General features: G+C 36.5%; 1 protein-coding gene across 2 annotated transcripts; it reads left to right on the top strand.

Moving 5' to 3' along the window:
- Positions 1–205: 205 nt before the first annotated feature.
- On the top strand, positions 206–15663 carry LOC145673125 (uncharacterized). Of its 2 annotated transcripts, XR_014128722.1 has the most exons (7): positions 207–737; positions 4237–4471; positions 5837–6061; positions 7432–7662; positions 10201–10442; positions 11900–12031; positions 13860–15657. XR_014128722.1 is itself a non-coding variant. In XM_081742510.1 (6 exons), exons 1-6 carry the CDS (start codon positions 648–650, stop codon positions 13926–13928), a joined length of 1092 nt encoding a protein of 363 aa, XP_081598636.1. In that variant the 5' UTR covers positions 206–647; the 3' UTR covers positions 13929–15663. The 2 variants fall into 2 exon arrangements, 1 of the variants encoding a protein (XP_081598636.1); XM_081742510.1 differs by lacking the exon at positions 11900–12031 and having other exon boundaries at positions 206–737; positions 13860–15663.
- The last annotated feature ends 2412 nt before the right edge of the window (positions 15664–18075 follow it).

The following is an 18075-nucleotide window of genomic DNA, read 5'->3' as shown; positions in this document are numbered from 1 at the left end:
ATTTTCCAGAACAAGGTATAAGTGTCTATTTCCTAATCTGAAATGCTCAGGTATCAAAAATGAGAACTGAGTTCACATTAGTGTAGTGGTGAGCATGGGTGTCGGAACCGGGGGGTAAGGGGGCAGCTGCCCCCCCTGAAATTTGTATGGAGGGCAAGATACTCGTCTTGCCCCTCCACTTTCAGATGGTAAAAACATGACACAAGAGTAATCCCCAGTAGCACGCCGACGTGGGACCCATATTTGTGCGACATCGGCCAATGTCGGCGTCGTGGATCTAAACTGGCCCACAATAACCCACCAAGTTCCCATATGGGTCCCACATGGGAACTTGGTGGGCTTGCCGAGGTTGATTTACTGATATGGGTCCCACGTGGGAATTTGGTGGGCTTGCCGATGTTGATTTACCGATATAGGTCCCACGTGGGATATAAATAGGCTTGCCCACCAAAAAGAAAAAAGCATGGAAACATTTTCTTTTTACAATGAATAAATTTGAAACACATGAAATTAACATTTTGATGGTTCTGTGGCAATTATTTGAAAAAGTAATTTTTCGATTCGGCCTCGATCTATGTCGAATCGATGTCGATCGGAGTACGCAGATTGTTTGTCAACTGTTCACAGTTTTAAAACCATAACACCGTATGGCGCCACAAGCGGTGCGAAGCGAGGGAAAAGCAGGAATGACTGTTGTTTGTTGTGGTTTTACCATCAATTCGTATTTATTATTGAAGGTGAGTATTAAAATTATTTTTCTTCCATTAATAGAATGCATATTTTATCTTTGATTTGCATGAACGATGTCGACTATAGATTAAGAGATCCACATAAACTGTTCCAAATAAATTTTGGTTAGTTTATAGTCCACGCTCGATGCAACAAATCTGGTACTGGTTTTGTTGTTACAGGTGCAAACATGTGTAGATATCACTATACTTAGTCGTGAATAATTTTGATTTATAGTCTTCAGGCATAGGAGGCTCAGGCCGAGACGGCCAAATATTGGAACAAGTTTATTTACTACTTAAAAATGCGTTAAAAAGTACTTTAAATTGAGAGATTATGACAAATGGAGGTACTATCGAGTTATTCACTACCGAATTGGCACATTTTCGCATAGTTTCAGGTTAGGTTAAGATCAGCAAGATTTTACTTTGTATAAAACAGTGGTAGATGCACACGCATCACAACTGATTTGTGTTAAGTACAAGGGACACAGTGTTGATAAATATAACTTGTAACTCAATTTTAAGTAAGTTAATTTACTATTTTGCTCCTTGTACTTAATAAACTTTAGGTGAGCGCATACTTTCGCTGTTCTGCGCAACGTAAGATCTTGAACCCAGCTGTTGGTCTAGGGGAAGAGCATCCGCCTGTCACGCAGCACTTGGGTAGTTCGAACGTGGGTTGGAATCCTGCGCAGGCCTGCCTGAGGCTTTCCTCCCTCCCACAATGCGAAGTACGTTCTCTTGAAAGGCCAGGGCCACTTCCTGTCCAAATCCTAGTTTTACCTGAAGGATCGATCCCTTTTTGTCCTTCCCATGAGTAAATAAATAATCAAAATAAGGTCTTGCCGATTAGGTCATATTAGGTTAGTTTATGTCTGCCACTACGTTGGTTTGCCTGTAACCGCCATTTGAAAACTAGAATTGGCCATGAAAATACAGATTCACACGTAGGTTACTTAGCCTATGATTGTCACTCAGGAACTAGATTTGCCTAAAAACTAGCTAGGTTGGTTAGATCTCTTCTGAAATAACTTACAGGATGATGTGCCAACCATGAAACAAGTTAAGGAAACAGTACAGTGAAGTTCTTTGTAGTGACGTGTAAAACTTGGAAAAGTCATTGAATTTGATCTTGGCAAATAAGTGAGAAAACTGTTTGAATAGTGGACCATGGTAATTGAGTGTGAGTGGATTCAAGTTAACGTTTTGAACGAGTTGTTGAGCTTCCAAGGACGGGACCTACAGTTTTACGTGGGATACAAATTACCTTTATCCCCACAGGAATCTAACCCGGAATCATGGATTATAAGGTAGCAAGTGTTACCACTTATCTACGGGGAACAACCCCTGGGATCAAGCCCAGAACCTCCTGAATGCTACCCACGCTCTACCATTGAGCTACGGTGCTTCAGTGGTTACCGCAAACCTTTTATACATCATGTACAGGTAGCAAACATATTCCAGATATTGTATGAGAGAAACAGTAGGCCGTATAAATACATTGTTAAGGTCGAAACACAGTTAATATAGTGTATAAGGGTTAGATACTAGAGATGCTATATTTTTTATGCGAATAAAAAGCGGGGCAAGTCTGGTCATAACAATTTTAGACGTTCGATGTCGTTGAATTAAAATTTACTTCATTGCCTAAGAAGGGAAGATAAGGAGTAGAGTGGATATATCACATGGATAAAACCGGAGCCTAATGACAAAAATGGTCCAAAATAAGGAAAATAGGAAATGTACTCACGAATAGACAATCAGATTATCTTAAATAATAAGCATCCTCGACGTTATGATTGGAAAATGCACATAGATGAAACAGTAGAGAAGAAAAACGAACGTGACTTTTTTTTTTTTTTTTTTTTTTTTTTTTTTTACTGTTTCATCTATGTGCATTTTCCGTCCACAACGCTGCGGATGTTTAAGCGAAAGCTACGAAGATAATATGATTGTGTCTATTCCAGGGTTGGCTGGTTTAAACCAAGGTTTAAACTAGCTGTTTTTTTTCTTTTTCAAAAAAACCAACTGGTTTAAACCAAAAAACGAAAAATGTTCGTAAAAGTGTAAGTGTTTGTAAAATCTTGATAAACACACATTTGTGGGTTATTACGTTTCACTCCCGTATATTATTCGTATTATATTCAGACCTAAATTCCCCATTCATTACTCAAAAAGATTATACTACAAAAGCAACTTTTTTAAAGTAAGTTTATGTATGTTTGTTTTGTGATTTTTTATGTAGTTGTTGTTATTGTTATGTAATTGCAATCAAAGAAAAATTCTAAATATTGTTTCGTTTCAATGTTTACTATTGATAAAATACATCGAAATGCCGTACTTTGTGTGTGTGTGTGTGGGAGGGGGGTCATACAGACCTCACGAGAGGCATTTAGTGAAATGAGAAGTATCTTTGATATCTATTTATGTATAAATGAGTCTGAGCCAAAGTGGACTCAAATAATTCGTATCTTTAATCACTTTTCTTATTGATATGCAAATTAAGTCGTTGTATTTCTTTAATTTCGACCAATAAAAGTCGTTGTTAACTAACTTGAACTAAATTACTGTACTCCGTACTACTTTGAAATTGTCCATATGTAATTCTGTATAATGGTTTCACTTGTGCAACTGTTTATCTTTTTGTTCTTCTGAAATGACTCTTGACAGTTATATTAAGAAGCATGTAAAGATCAGTACAACGTATTTTTATCAGGATTCCTTCGTGAGTGCGTCGGCAGACGTATTGCATTTGTGGCCAATTAGTCCTGGTTCCGAGTTCAAATGGAGGACAATTTCTCTCGGATGTAACTCGAGAAGCGGTTTTTATTCCGCTTTAAGCTTATGTGACCCCTTCCAGTATAACCCGGTTGTTGCATAATAACATCAAGGCGAAACAAACTTATTTCTGTCCATATATGATATGAATATATGGAGCAAATTATTTAAACCAAAAAACCTGGTTTAAATAAAAAAAACTGGTTTAAACCAAAAAAAAAGTTTTTTTTTCAATAAAAACCATGGTTTTTGCCAACCCTGATCTATTCGTGAGTTCACTTCCAGGAATACCGCAAATTAGCTTTGAAAACACCGTATAGCGGAGGACCATATGTTTAGCGGTTGTGGGTGAAGAATATAGAGCAGTGAGTTACAGTGGATTCATGATTGGTATCTCTGTTGATAAGGACAGTTTTGTTCAAGTCACTACAGGGAAAATAGGCAAAGTTACTAATATTATTGAGACAAATAGTTCGAATGATCACCCATCCATTTGGTTGATATATTTGGATGTTCCGATAGAAGGTGACTATTATTCCTTCCCATGCAGTTCGCAGTTGGTATTTGTTTATGTGTGGCAAACTGTCGAATAAGATATCCCGTGCTTCCCTTACCTCTGTGACATCAAAATGTATTGTGTGTTTGGAAGAGAAATACGCTGCAGTGTTTTCTCATTCAGTTTTTTTTTTTTTTTTTTTTTTTTTTTTTTTTTTTTTTTTTTTTTAAGAGCATATCTGTGGACAGAATCAACATGAGCTCAGGAAGAAAAAAGTTTTGCGTAGCAGCTTTCACTGACGAGGACGGAGCATTAGAAGTTATACCTAGTAAATGGCTTAAAAACGAAAATGAATGCCTTTGGCCTAAGACATCATCCGTTACGCGTATTCAAAATTTTATCAGGGACTGTAAGGAGCCATCTGCTGATTGGACAGTTGTGAACATAAAAATCTATGGACAATCCAGTGAGTACTATTTGTATTTTCTTTTTATCTGTCTCGTTGTGTTTTTGAGTATTTATACCTCAATTTTGAGTCAAAATGTAATATTATTTCACTATTTTCTGCATTGAATAGCAAGATCTATCATACGGAGCAGCCGTGATTCAGTTGGTAGCGCGTTATCTTAGTATTTGGTAGGTCGCAGATTTCAGCCCGGTGGCTGGCCATCCTGACTAGACACCATGTCCGCATTCTGGAAAATCAGGAAAACAAGAAATAAACATAAATGCCAGGGAAATTGCAAGAGGTTGTTTCGGATTACGTTTGTTCCTGTTTTATTCGTTTATAACGGTTACTAACGGTGAACTCACCTGTTCGACGCTCCAGCGTTACAGGTCGAAATTTGTGAGGATATTTTCGTCAAAACAAGGAAAAGTTTAAAGGTTTAATTCCATTGTAATTTGTATACTTGTGACTACAGTTCGAGAAGCTTAGTTGGTAAATAAAACTCATAAAGTAAGCTTGTTCAAATTCATAGCTTCCTGTCACCAGTTGTTTCGTGACAAATATGCTTAAAAAATGTCTTCTATTTTAATACATTGCTGGAATACAGTCTTATTGAAGAAAAAAGAAAAAATGGTGTCCTCTACATTACAAGTTGGTATGAGTTGATATATATTTGTATGACCTAAAATGAACTTTTTATGTTAGGACCTTATATACTAAATTAGCTTTTAGAATCCATGACGTTTCTTATAGGATTCCCAAAGTGCTTTTGAAATAACGTTAAATAAAGTAAATAGTATATGGAAGAAAATAAAGAAGTCAGGGAAAAGTAGCAACTCCAGTCAGAGAAATAAGAAGGATTTTTTCTTTGTGTGTGTGTGTGTGTGTGTTTGTGTTTGTGTTTGTGTTAACTATGCTAGAGTTTTTTCCGGGATCTTATACTCAGTCAAATCAGGCAAATGCTGAATATAGTACCTTAAAGACAAGGCCTGGATAACTCTCTCCAAATCCAGCCTTGCACTATCTTATCGTGAGCAGGAAATGTCAAAGGTACGTTAAATAAAGTTAAAAAATAAATAAATAAAATAAAAATGCTAGTATTCTTAGGCCTTCTATTCTTAGTTCTGTTACAGGCTTTCTTACTCTCGAATTTCAGTCGTGAATAACTTTACATAAACAAGAGTATTTAGTTCGTAAACAGATTTGTTTTATTTGGGATATTCTAATATTTAATGTTTTACAGTTAGCAAAGAAATCACAACTGAGGGTAGATCCATAACCATGTTGCTTTCTTATCGTGTATGGTTTTCATGCCAAGAATAATTTCGCAGCTACTTTCCCTTATCAGTAACTGCAGAATATATGTATTTTTTAACATTTCAGATTCATTTCAAAAAGCTGCAGCAAAGGCTGACAAAGCTTTACTGACTTCAAACGTTAGTAGTGATTCTTCTGACGAAGAAATTTATTCAAGAAGATGTCGCAGAAAGCCACAAAGATATTTGTCTGAAGAGGACAGTGATGACTCATATCCAGGAACTAAGAAAAGACCATATGAAACTTTTAACGAATGTAGTGTTCCAAGTCCCCCAGCACCTATTCGGAAAGGTAATTATATTTTATATTCATGCTAAATATATTTTATATTCATAATTTCGTTCAAGAACACTGCTTGTCTCCTCATATATATATCTCTCTTGATAGTAATTTCAACGCAAATTAAAAGTTTAGCTCGTAGCTGATTTGTTTCATAGGACTATGTATTGAATCGCGTTTTAAATATATATATTTTTAAATGTGTGAAAGTTAAAATTATCAAGATTTCGTGGGCGATTCTTTATTGCCAGAGAGTTGACCTTCTTTCGCAGTGTTTGTTTCAGAAAAAAATGTTCCGGGGGTTACTCTTAGTATTCGGAGGGACTGAAACCATATATTTCCCTCTGCTGGTTCTATTCCAGTACGTTTTAACCATTACGTCCGGGGGGAGGGGGGGCAAAAAAAAACAGGCCTGAAAGAAACACTGTTCTTTCGTATTACTATGCCAGTGCAGACGTTACTTAAATGTGAAACTATATACTATTTTGGAGAAAGTTTATTGCTACTTCGTCTGAAAAACATTCAAAAGTAAGGCTGGCTGAAATAGTAGACAGATAGAAGTAACCTACAATGTTTTATGAACCTCTTGAAAACAATTTATTCGTTAGATGTGCAGAGTAGTTGTTGTAATGTGTACAACAAGCTTGGAGTGAGAAGCCCTAACAACTAAAAATAAGATGTCTAGTTTGTTTATTTTTATAAACAAGTTTTTCAATTTGGCGTCCAAAATTGGCTACTTGCTATATTCAAGCAAGTCTTACGTAACAAATCATTCAGACTCAGATCTAGTCTCAAGTAATTTATTTCTATGAAAAGGCTTGCTAGTTGTTTTTGTTCTTTTTTTTTTAACGAGGTTGTTAATACTTTCCCCTTTTATCGGATAAATGCTATCTTCTCATGATGGTTAACTACAGAAAAACCGGGCTCGTAATGCAAACTGTGTCGTTAAATTGGTTCTATTATGAGTATACATCAATAAATAAATAAATAAATGAAAAATAACGTACACATTAAATATTCATTTAATTATGATAGGGAGTCTATTTAGGACAAGATCAAACAAGCAGATAAACAGCGTTAGTATCTTTTAACGTTGTGAGTTAATGTAGTCAATGTACGATTTCTGCGATTTCCGGAGAGGGGGATAAATTCGTCAATAGCTCAAAAAAGTGGGTTTTATTTCCACCATATCCAAGGTTGAGAGGTATTTCGAGAAACAGAGAGGAGGAAGTTCCAGCCATCCCCCTACAGATAGAATACTGGATGTAATCATTGTAACATTTTAAACATGCTTTTAAAACCATAAGTTGTCACCTGCTTATTGTATACCTAACAGTCTAGTAAAAACTGGATGTTTGTATAATTTCATTACTTGCTTTCAGAGTCGCTTGGAGTATCTATAGGAGGAACTGCGGAGGTAAACGTATCATCTATGGTGCACAATTCAAACGGAGGTTGCTCGTCTGCATCACATCGTAAAAGTCCAAACGGACCTTCACCATCCCACTCCCAAATCCAAACTCCATGCAGAATGTCAGCGTCGTCAGTTGCCACTACTTCATGTGCAGATACAGACAGTACCTTCACATCAGCTCGTTTAGGAATTGGCAGTAGTAAGTATCCAAAGATTAAACTGTATTGCTAAGCTTAGTTACGTGTGTCGTCATTATTAAATAACCAAACAAAATGAAGACTATATTGCTTCTTTAGAGACATTTTGAACCCTGCTAGCTCGAGAGTGTGGTAGCACGTAGTCAATGCATCGATATTCTCCGACCACTTAGTGTGGCCGCCTTGACCTAGTAGTCTCCGAGATTATCACCAATTTTTGTTAATGAAAAACGAAATTATGGTAAAACTTATGCTTGGAAATTGAAATTGTTATGTTCCAAGCCGTGCGAAGGAAGGGGGGGGGGGAGTCCGGACCCTTCTCTTCCTCAAAAATAGATTTTTGTGTAACTAATATAAATTTCGTACTAATTACATTTTAAAACATATATATCATAATAAGATTTACTTTTTACAGTGAAACCTTTAGTGTTTAAGATCTCCTCCGAAAGTATTTCTAGATCCGGCGTTCCTTTCGTAATGGAAGTACTTCTTGGCTTTAAAATTCAGAACATATAATCTGTAATTCTAGTTTTATCACATTTTGTTTTGCAGCGCATCCTGTTGGAATGGTTGCTTTGGAACTATTCTGTTCCATATTAGAGGAGGCTTGTGGGCAAGCGTATGTTAGGAGCGATTAAACTCCCAACCTTTTGAATGCTAAACCGACGGGCTGACGATATAAAGTTTGTACTATGAAACAGAAAAATTTATATTTTTGTACAAAACAGCGTCTTGTTAGTCATTTGTTTTTTCTTACTGCCTGTGCGCAGGTAGCAGACAAAATTGTCAAGTCGACACCGATACGCCCCAGTGTTGCCAGAGTTACTGATTTTGCAGGAGATCTCCTGCTTTTTCTACGTTCTACTGATCTACTGCGAAAGAAAATTAAAAGTGAACAATCTCCTGCTTTTTCCTTATTTCGAGAAGTTAAAGAAATATATTATTATTAATATAGAATTTTCATTTTTTTCCTTATATGAAAGGAGGAAATTTTTCTGTATGCATCCACAAAGCTCTGTACAGCATATAGTTATTGGGCTTTGCTCATCTTCTATATGCATGATGGTAGGCGTTCTTTAATTCTTACTGTAAGATTTACGAGTACGTGCTGTTTAGATTGGTACTTGGGTTGGAAGTGTTTGAACGTCGTTACTCCAATTCCAAAAAATATCTATAGCGTCCCCCCATTTCCTAAAAAAATTATAATAGGCAAAGATAGGCACAAGGGATGGTGCGTCACCCTACCTTTTCAGAACCACTTTTACCCCTGGTTGGAAAAGTAGCTTAGATCACCTCTCCACGATCGTCAGCGAAACACCGTCTTATGTTACGTTTACGTGTGACTGTATCATATAGCTATACTATAGTTAGGTGTATGATAAGACATTTTCCCACCCCACTTTGTTCTTACACTACGTCTTACTTCACACACGTTTGTATCAAACATTATTAATATATCTAAAGGGGGCATGAGGGTCTTTCTATCTCCAAAAGATTACCTTATCATTGGAAAACATTTTGAAGTAATTACAATTCATATTTATGTTTTGCATGTATTGTTTTATTTTGAAATGGAAGTAATAATGAATTCTGGACTGCTTGTTTTGACCACTGTCCCCTTAATAATGACAAAATTTTTCTCTCCCTGGATTTGAACTCAAATGCCGCCGCTTTATTTGTCTACTGCTTTCTCCTGTTTTTTATCTTCGAGTCTTCTGCTTTATCAACTGATCGGTCTGGCAACACTGATACGCCCTCTCGTGGCGCTCCTGGTTTCTTCGCTTGCTTACCAACACACACTCAAGTTTTTATTGTTGCTCTGGCTGAGATTCGAAGGAACCCAAATTAGGCAAATTCCGTTCAGGTGTCTTAATTGTCACACCACAGAGACGCGATCAACGTTCTTTGAATGTTAAGCATTCCTCGCACCCCATTTGAAACCGTTACTCTGCTAGTATCGATATTTAGACATTGTTCCATATACGGAGGCTCTGCAGAGAAACATTGGAGCATATCATTCTTATACTACATTAAGTTGAAAGTTGAAATATCAAATGTAACTGCATTCTCTCGCAACAGGAGTTTTTGCAGTAACCTTTTTCAGCAGAACTTCCGTATACGGTAGAATGCCTAGATATTGACACGAGCAGGCTATTTTATTCCATTAAGACACTTGAAATGCTCTACAGACATATAAAATTGACCCAAATGTGGTGTAATGATTAGGAAAGCCCTCAAATAGCAATTAGTAGTTTTCTTGCAATAGACTTAAAAAAATAAAATAAAAATAAAACTGTTTATGCATTGATTATGAAGCTTTTATCAATATGTGATTTAAAATTCATCCCGTATGTTGCTGTGGGTATCGACTTCAGGGTCAATATGAGCTATGTGCCGGTCAGAACCTAGATGACTTTTGTTAATGGTAGTTGCGGCACACACTATCTTAATGTAGAATAAAAAATATTTCAAACAATGTGTACCATTGCCTCCTTGGTCTTGTATTAATTTACTTTTTTTTCTTTCTTTTGATATTTCAGCCGTTGAAAAAATATTCCAGTTACTGCAGAGAATCCAGCTAGATATGAAACATCTCAAATGTAAAGTTGATAAAATGGAAGCCAAAATACATGAGCTGCACCAAGTTCCCTGTAGTGGTAAAGAAGCTTTGCAATCTATAGAAAATGCAAACCTGCTAGCTGACAAGCTCCCTTTACGCAGTTTGTCTATGGTTCACAATTTAGAAGAAGATTTAAAAGACAGAGAGATGGCTTCAAAATTGGTGAGTGGTATTCTTAAGTTCGTATTGACACGAAGTATTTGTAAATATCCTTCAGGTATTGTTTGAAAAAGAAAACTTTTATTCTTTAAAAATAGATCTCGTGGCCAGATGCTTTTTCGGATGTACAGGTTGTTAAAATTATGCGTACCAAACAATGTAGGGGTGGGTACCTGACATGGAAACAAGAAAATGCTTTGTGACATGTGCATACCGATCAATAGGTTGGGAGATGCAGGCCGTCGAAAGCGTGGGAAAATAAATTTCAGAAGCCTAAAATTCAAACACTGTCCAATCAACGTAGAGAGTGCAGCTTCATATCTCATAAAGGAAGTCGTTGGTGTTCTATTGCAAAAATGCATGTTTCAAAATTCAGCAATGCATACAAAATTAATTTTACAAGGTGATGGTAAGCCGACAATGACTTACACTTCGGCTTTTCGGTGCCTTTGAAGAGTCCTTTCGCACGCAATGCACATTCTTTTAACATGCATTTTTATATAGAACAGGTATGACTTCTTTTATGAGATATGTCATGAGCCTATAACATTGCTGCGTACATGTACGGTACATCAGCCAAACTGGATTGGAGATGACGTATTTTTTTTATTTTTATGTATTTTATTTATTTTTTAATCCAAAGCTGATTGTGACGTATTCTTAATAATACACTTTCAAATCAAATAAAATCGAATCAACTATTTCTCTAGCGGTAGCAGTTTGGACTGTGAATTCTTAGGACTTATAATTTAGGTGTCCATATTGGATCTTAAATACTACTACTACTACCAATAATAATGCAATCCAATACTAGTTCGAAAATCTTGCTTTCACTGTATAGCACCTTCGTGTTTCAACAACAAAATCATAAGGTAGGATGGTATACGGTTTCCTCGTGTCGTAGACATGTCTACAGTTATGCCTTGTTTGGCAATACCGGTACCATCTTCTACAACCTTTCCAACCATCCGCGGGTTCTCATAAAAATTAAGTGTTGAAGGGCAACTTCCACAGGTGCATGGATTCTCCAAGCCTTCGCTTTGCAAATAATTGAGAAGTCCCTTCACTTTTCGGGAATTCGGGAAGTCCTGGATACTTTCTTTGAAGTTCTCTAGCACCCATCTCCACCTTGGTAAGTGGAATCAGTGACTATGATGATGTCACGGTTTTGCAGGAAGCGAACTTGTAAGACAAACGGGCAATACGATCTCAGCAATTCTCGACTTCATCTGCAATCATTTAAAGTAGTCTTAGTGTATTTTAGTGACCTGTGCAGAAAATATAGAAGATTGTTCAGAATGGAGAACTGCATGAACGAATGTTACATAATTTTTAATGCTTGATGACAAAATAAAATTTTATTTCATATTGCTGTTGTATTTCATATGGTAATGTACTAACTATGTTTTTTTTTTTTTTTTTTTTTTTTTTTTGTCATTATCTTTCCAATGGGCGTGGAGAGGACTACAAAAAACTGACATTGTCCATTCTGAAGACAGTATTTTCGAGGGACGTCGCAATGAAATTTAGCATTGACGGATTACGTGGGAAGGAAAAATTTTGTGGATTACAACTGTTCCATGTAGTTATAGGTACGTCATGTACAAATTGTATTTCATTGGGCAAAAGTCATCCAGGTCTAGTTTTAAAAGTAGTATCCCAGGATTTCTTTGTGTAAGAGTAAAATCGCTGGAAAAGTCTCATTAGGAATGTGTATTTAATGAAAAGTCCTAGTCTACGTGGGCCCAGGCGTTTTTATTTATTTATTTATTTATTGAGAAAGTACGGTATAAGTGCCTGAATACACCATTCGATTTTTATCGCTCGATAATAGACATACGACATGGTTATACAATGATTTAAATCAGCCTGTTCCTGTGCATTTGATTACGATTAGGGATCGAACGAGACTGACAGAAGAATTACTAAGTTTGATTTAGTTCAGTGAAACTTTTGTATAGCGGACACAAATAGGGAATATAACTGTCCTATTATTGGGAAATGTCCGCTATTAAAAAAAAATTACAGTATAAACTTAACGTACTACTCGTATAAGCAACATAACGTAGGCAAAATGTCTTTCTGTTTAATAATGAGCTAATACAGTTTTTTTTTTTTTTTCTATAGTATTATGTTCGGACAGAATACTCTTTCTCTCTTCGAAATTAACAACTTGCAGCAAGGCAAATAGACAAAGATTAAACAAACTTTTGCTGAAAATGGATACTAAACTAAATGCATGTTGAAAACAAATAAATGGAGACATTTGCGTTCGATTATCACATCCAACAATGCGCGATACATTAACGATCCTGCCTATTATTGCTTGAAATTCAAGAAAATAACAAAGCTTTATTTCAGGCTGTCCGTTAGTTGGAAGTTCTACATAGACGCTGGGGAATAGTTTTCAGTATCCGCGTCCGTTATTGAGAATGTCAGCTATTCAGAAGTAATTTTCACATTGCACCCAATGTATTTCTGCCAGGAAATTGAAAACTGTCCGTTATTTTGAGATGTCCGTTAGAAATTTTACTGTAAATATAATTTCTATACGTCGTATAAAAGTCTAATGAAGTCGAAACAACACATTTATCCTTCGATTTTTGTCGTGCGACGAATATGGAATGGTTTAAACAGGTAGTAAAGTGACCTCACTTCAAGATATGTGCACTAGATTCACGCCACGATGTAGTTCGGGGCCCCTAATAATTTTAGGTCCTAGCATTCTGCCGTTCACGGATGAGACTGAGGAAAAGCCCTATTCGCGATGGTGTCGCTGATTCGCCTGTGCAGGATCTGAGTTCCTAAAGAATTTTGTTATATATATATATATATACTAGAGTCTAATTTCATCTTTCGGATGTATGGCGTTTTTTAGTATATATTTTTAGGAATTTTGGAGGGGGATTACTACCAGTGAAATCCTTTGTTTAGGTGCCATTCTCGCATTATCCTAGTAAAAGTAAAGCTTGCGGTAATATCTCCCATACCCCGTCCTCGTAACTCTGGTATCATTGTTTTCCTTGTTTATGCCTCTGAAAGAAGTTGTAATTTTCTGTCAATCGCACCGTGCAAGTGAATTTTCAATTTTTGACTTGAAACGAGTGGATATTCTGAGCCATCCACATATCGTTTTCCACTCCCTACTTCCTCTGTTTGACACCGAACGACAATGTCCTGTTAGATTAGCCTTTCGAGCACGTAATAATGCGCTCATGCGTACAATGGATGTTTTTTGTGCAATGTATAAAAGGTTTCTTTCTATTTTAGGAGAAAGTTATATTTTCGTTCGAATTTTATTTATGTAACTTCAAAATTAATCTGTTATTTCTCAATGATGACATTTGCTATTTAAATGTGTAGTCCCTTCTGGTGATACAGTATTATTGCATTGAGTTTTTACCATTTTTTCTTCTTCAGGAGCAGTACAACTCCGATTTCCTGATATACAAACTAGCGACATTGTCCGACGGATTGGGAAAGTCTTAAGTGGTTCACGAGATTGGGATGGCTATAGATGTAATCGGAGAAGAGAACAGGCTCAAGACTTAGGGGAAGATGCACAGTCGTTCCGCGGGGAACCCGCAAGAGTCCAAGGACCACTTGAATTCACCTTGCAGAGTCGCCCCGCAGAGAAAGCCGTGGGGTGATCGGTCCCGCGGCTAGTTGTGGTCAACCCTCAGCAGCGTGTCCGATATAAACAAACTTTTATGAACGAAATGTCTTATTGTAAATAAAATAGTAGACAATAATATGTTAAAGTACAAGAGAATTATAAACTTCATGAAAGTAACCGTTATTAATAGTTTTTTTTTTTAATTTATCACAGTAACTTTCAGTTCGCTAATTTGCAGAAATATTTCCTAGTGATACATTTTTATAAGTTTTATGTTGTATTTTACTGCAAAGAACCTATCCAAATTAAAACTTTATAGTGGCATGCATATTTTACTGAATATAATGAGCTTTCCGAACTTCCGTGCTGTCTGTGTAAGTGTAAGGGATGAGTCCACACTACAGACCAGTGTGCGAATTAACGGATATTTTACAGTGGGATTAAAAAAAAAAACTTTTGAGAAGTTAAAATTTATGGGAAACTAATAATTTACAGAAGAAAAGAACTTCCTAAATTTTCTCTAAATTATTTCAGGTTAAGTAGAAAGATAAATATTATCTGCATAGTTTCTTTAATTATATATTAGTTTCCCTAGTCGGGATGTGTAGCGGAAAAATTCAATGTTTGAAATAAATTTATTTACAGTGGCTTTTGTTGACGTAGAGTGTATATGATTTTTACGTGTTTAATTTTATTATACATATGATATATTGACATAAGGGTCAGGAAAATAGCCACTTATCAGTGAACCCTTTTTTGAATAAACTAAATAGTTTCCACACGTCGCGGAACAAGAGCTGGTTCCTTCTTCAGTGGAAGGAAACAATGATGTATATGAAGAGTACGCGTTAAGAACAGTGAAGGTCACATTTTGAATATGCTCAAAAAATATTTTCTCCACACCAAAAGATGCAAAATAGTTGGTGAAAACAGGGCGTAGTCCACTCGCGAATGTACACGTGAGCGAATTACGACGTGTTTTCACCATCTTAATTATACATTTTGGTGCTGAGAAAGAATTTTCTGAGCATTTTAAAACGTGCCCTTCATAGTCCTTCCTGCGAACTCTTCATATGGAATGAAACAAAATGGTGAAGACAGTGTCAACGTTTGGTAACTATTAAGTTGATGCAAGAGAAGATTCACTCATTTTTTATGTTGTTTCTATATTAATGATAATAAGTTACGTGTTTAAAAGTATTTATTTCCATTCGTTATGTTGGAAACAGCAAAACAATTGTACAATATATACCTCTATGCAATGAGTGAAGTTCACGATAAATAAAAAAAGTTAGGGAATATGTTTTGTGTAAATTTTATTTTAATTATTTTTTTAAAAAATAAAAATGTGAATACTTCAATCTGAAAATGTTTTTATTATATACTGTTTTGTTTAGTCTAAATACTGCATCTCTGAAACACGCTAAATGTCCGACCGCCCTCTTGGATCCGCCATAGATAGAAGTGCGGCAAAACTACTTGCACCAGTGACATTTTGAAAAAATGTCAGATGTATCCGATGTCATTTTCTATTATTTTCATTAGAAAAACATAACTTGAATCCAAAATGGTGGACAAGCATGTAGCGTGCGCCAGAGATGCAGTACATGGCCCTATTCAAATCTGATATGGTGACATATCCATCTGGTGTTAAATCTGTAAAAATTATATGGTCACATCTGGTTTACCGATGTGGGTGAGATCTCCCACCCAGATCTTCCCCATACCCACATTGTCATTTTAGCTTCCATGGTTAACCGATGTAGCTCTATATGGGTCCAACCCAGATCTACAACATGCAATACAAAAGAACATATCCGCACTCAGGTTTGAATAAAACTTTTCATATTTAATCATTTAGTGTGAAAAGAAATAGGCTGAGCTCGTACGTTTCGCAATTGTGTATAGAAGCTGGACGATCAGAAATGTCGCCTATTCTATGTTCCTTGTGAAAAGTACTGGGCGATTCAAATACATTTGAATAGCTCCGTTCTTTTTACAATGAACATATAGAGCTACATCGGTTAACCATGGGAGCTAGAACGACGATGTGGGTATGGAGGAGATCTGGGTGGTTCAACATAGATTCCACATCGGTCAACCAGGGAGCTAGAACGACGATGTGGGTATAGGGAAGGTCTAGATGGGCCGACATGGATCCCACATAGATCCACATCGATCAACTATGGGAGCTAGAACGAAGATATGGGTTCAGTGAAGATCTGGGTGGTTCAACATAGATCCCACATAGGTCAACTAGGGAGCTCGAACGACGATGTGGGTATGGGGCAGATCTAGATGGGCCGACATTGATCCCACATAGGCCGGTATTGTTCAACCAGGGACCAAGATCGATTATGTTGATATAAGGCAGATCTAGATGGGGCTACATGGATTAATGTGGGGCCAACATTGATCTGGAAGAATCCACATGGGACCCACATAGATCAACATCGACGCCGATGTCGATCGACATAGATTTGCCGATATTGGCCAATGTCGAAAAAATGTTTGCCATTCTGCATCGATCGTCATCGACAGCGACATCGATCCCACCAAAAATTCCCATGTTGATCGACATCGGCCCATCAACTGTGCTACTGGGGATTATACGAACTTTTTTTTTTTTTTTGATAATGTGAAAAAATTATTCCAGATTCATCTTTCTCCTTGAGGCATAAGACCGGGTGCTTTTTCTTATCCTAAGTTAGACAGAAAGATTTAGGAAAAAGAATTGAAGATTTACTTTATTTCCGTTGGTATACATTCCCAAAACACTGTAAATTCTTTAAGAATTGTTGGTTAAGTAATCGAAGGCCTGCAATACGAAATGAGTCGTTGAGCGAGATTTTAAACTTTAAAAAAGATAATAGTCTAAATGCGTAGTAGGACATTTAAATATATATATATATTCTATAAATTTAAATTATTCTTACAAACAATATTCAGAAGAGTAGGGATGGGCAAAACCGGTTTTTATAAAAACCGAAAACCGATTTCTATAAAAACCGAAACCCGAAAAGCCGACATTTCGGTTTTCTCCAAAACCGGTTCGGTTTTCACCGAAACTGGTTTCGGCGAAAACTTTTCGAAAACACATAAAACTATTTCTGTGGAAATGGATTCGGTTTCCGGAGAACAAAGAAAGACCATTCTGGTCAGAAATAGAACAAATTTTTAAAAAAAACGGAATCGGTTTTGAAGAAAACCGAACCAGGTAAAAAACCGAACCGGTTTTGGAGAAAACCGATAACCGGTTTCGGTGAAAAACCGAAAAACCTGTTTTTGTCCCCACCACTAATTCAGAGTGCAGTAAGTTTTATGGAAAGGAGGAAAAATGTATCCCTTGTGAGCACTAACGAATGACAGTATTTAAGACGTTCTTGCTTGAAGAGGGGACAGGTCGGGGACACGTTCACAAACGTCAGCTAGGACACTTCCGACAAGGATTTATTCGGAGATGGGTCCCGGGGGTGCGGATCTCTCCCGAAATCCCGACTTTTCTGTATATTTAATTAATATAATCTCTCCTCGTGTTGGATGTTGACCCTCGGAAACATTTGGACCCCTTCCGAAATAAATTCCTGCGTACGTGCCTAACTTCCGAAGAGAATTTACAGCGAAAAAGTTTGATTTCGTGAAAGGGGGCGGGCGGGGTTTTGCGTATTCCAAGTCCCGTTCTGTGAAAACATTTACTGTCAACATCATAATATTAGCAATGTGGTTTCCTGAATAATTATTAAACATTTTTATATTAAAAGTACAAGTATGAGGTGAAAGTTAGGCCTATGATAAATGACTTTTGTACAAAGAAAGAGTAAAATAAAAATACAGAACTGGATGTAATTATTTTCAGAAAAATGAGTAACCTATATTCATTCTTAGGAAAGTAGCAACAGCCTATTGTAGAGTTTGTGCAAAGGACTGTATTCAAGCAGTAATTGTAATCTCTGTGACCTAATTATCTACAAGTAGTATGTAAAATATCAGAATCAATGTTTTCCATTATCATTGGGTAAC

The sequence above is a fragment of the Thermobia domestica genome, chromosome 16 (assembly GCF_964235325.1).
Source record: "Thermobia domestica chromosome 16, izTheDome1.hap1.1, whole genome shotgun sequence".
In the NCBI taxonomy this organism is placed as follows: domain Eukaryota; kingdom Metazoa; phylum Arthropoda; class Insecta; order Zygentoma; family Lepismatidae; genus Thermobia; species Thermobia domestica.
The sequence above is the reverse complement of the archived record's forward strand: the minus strand, read 5'-3'. Positions and strand labels throughout refer to the sequence as shown.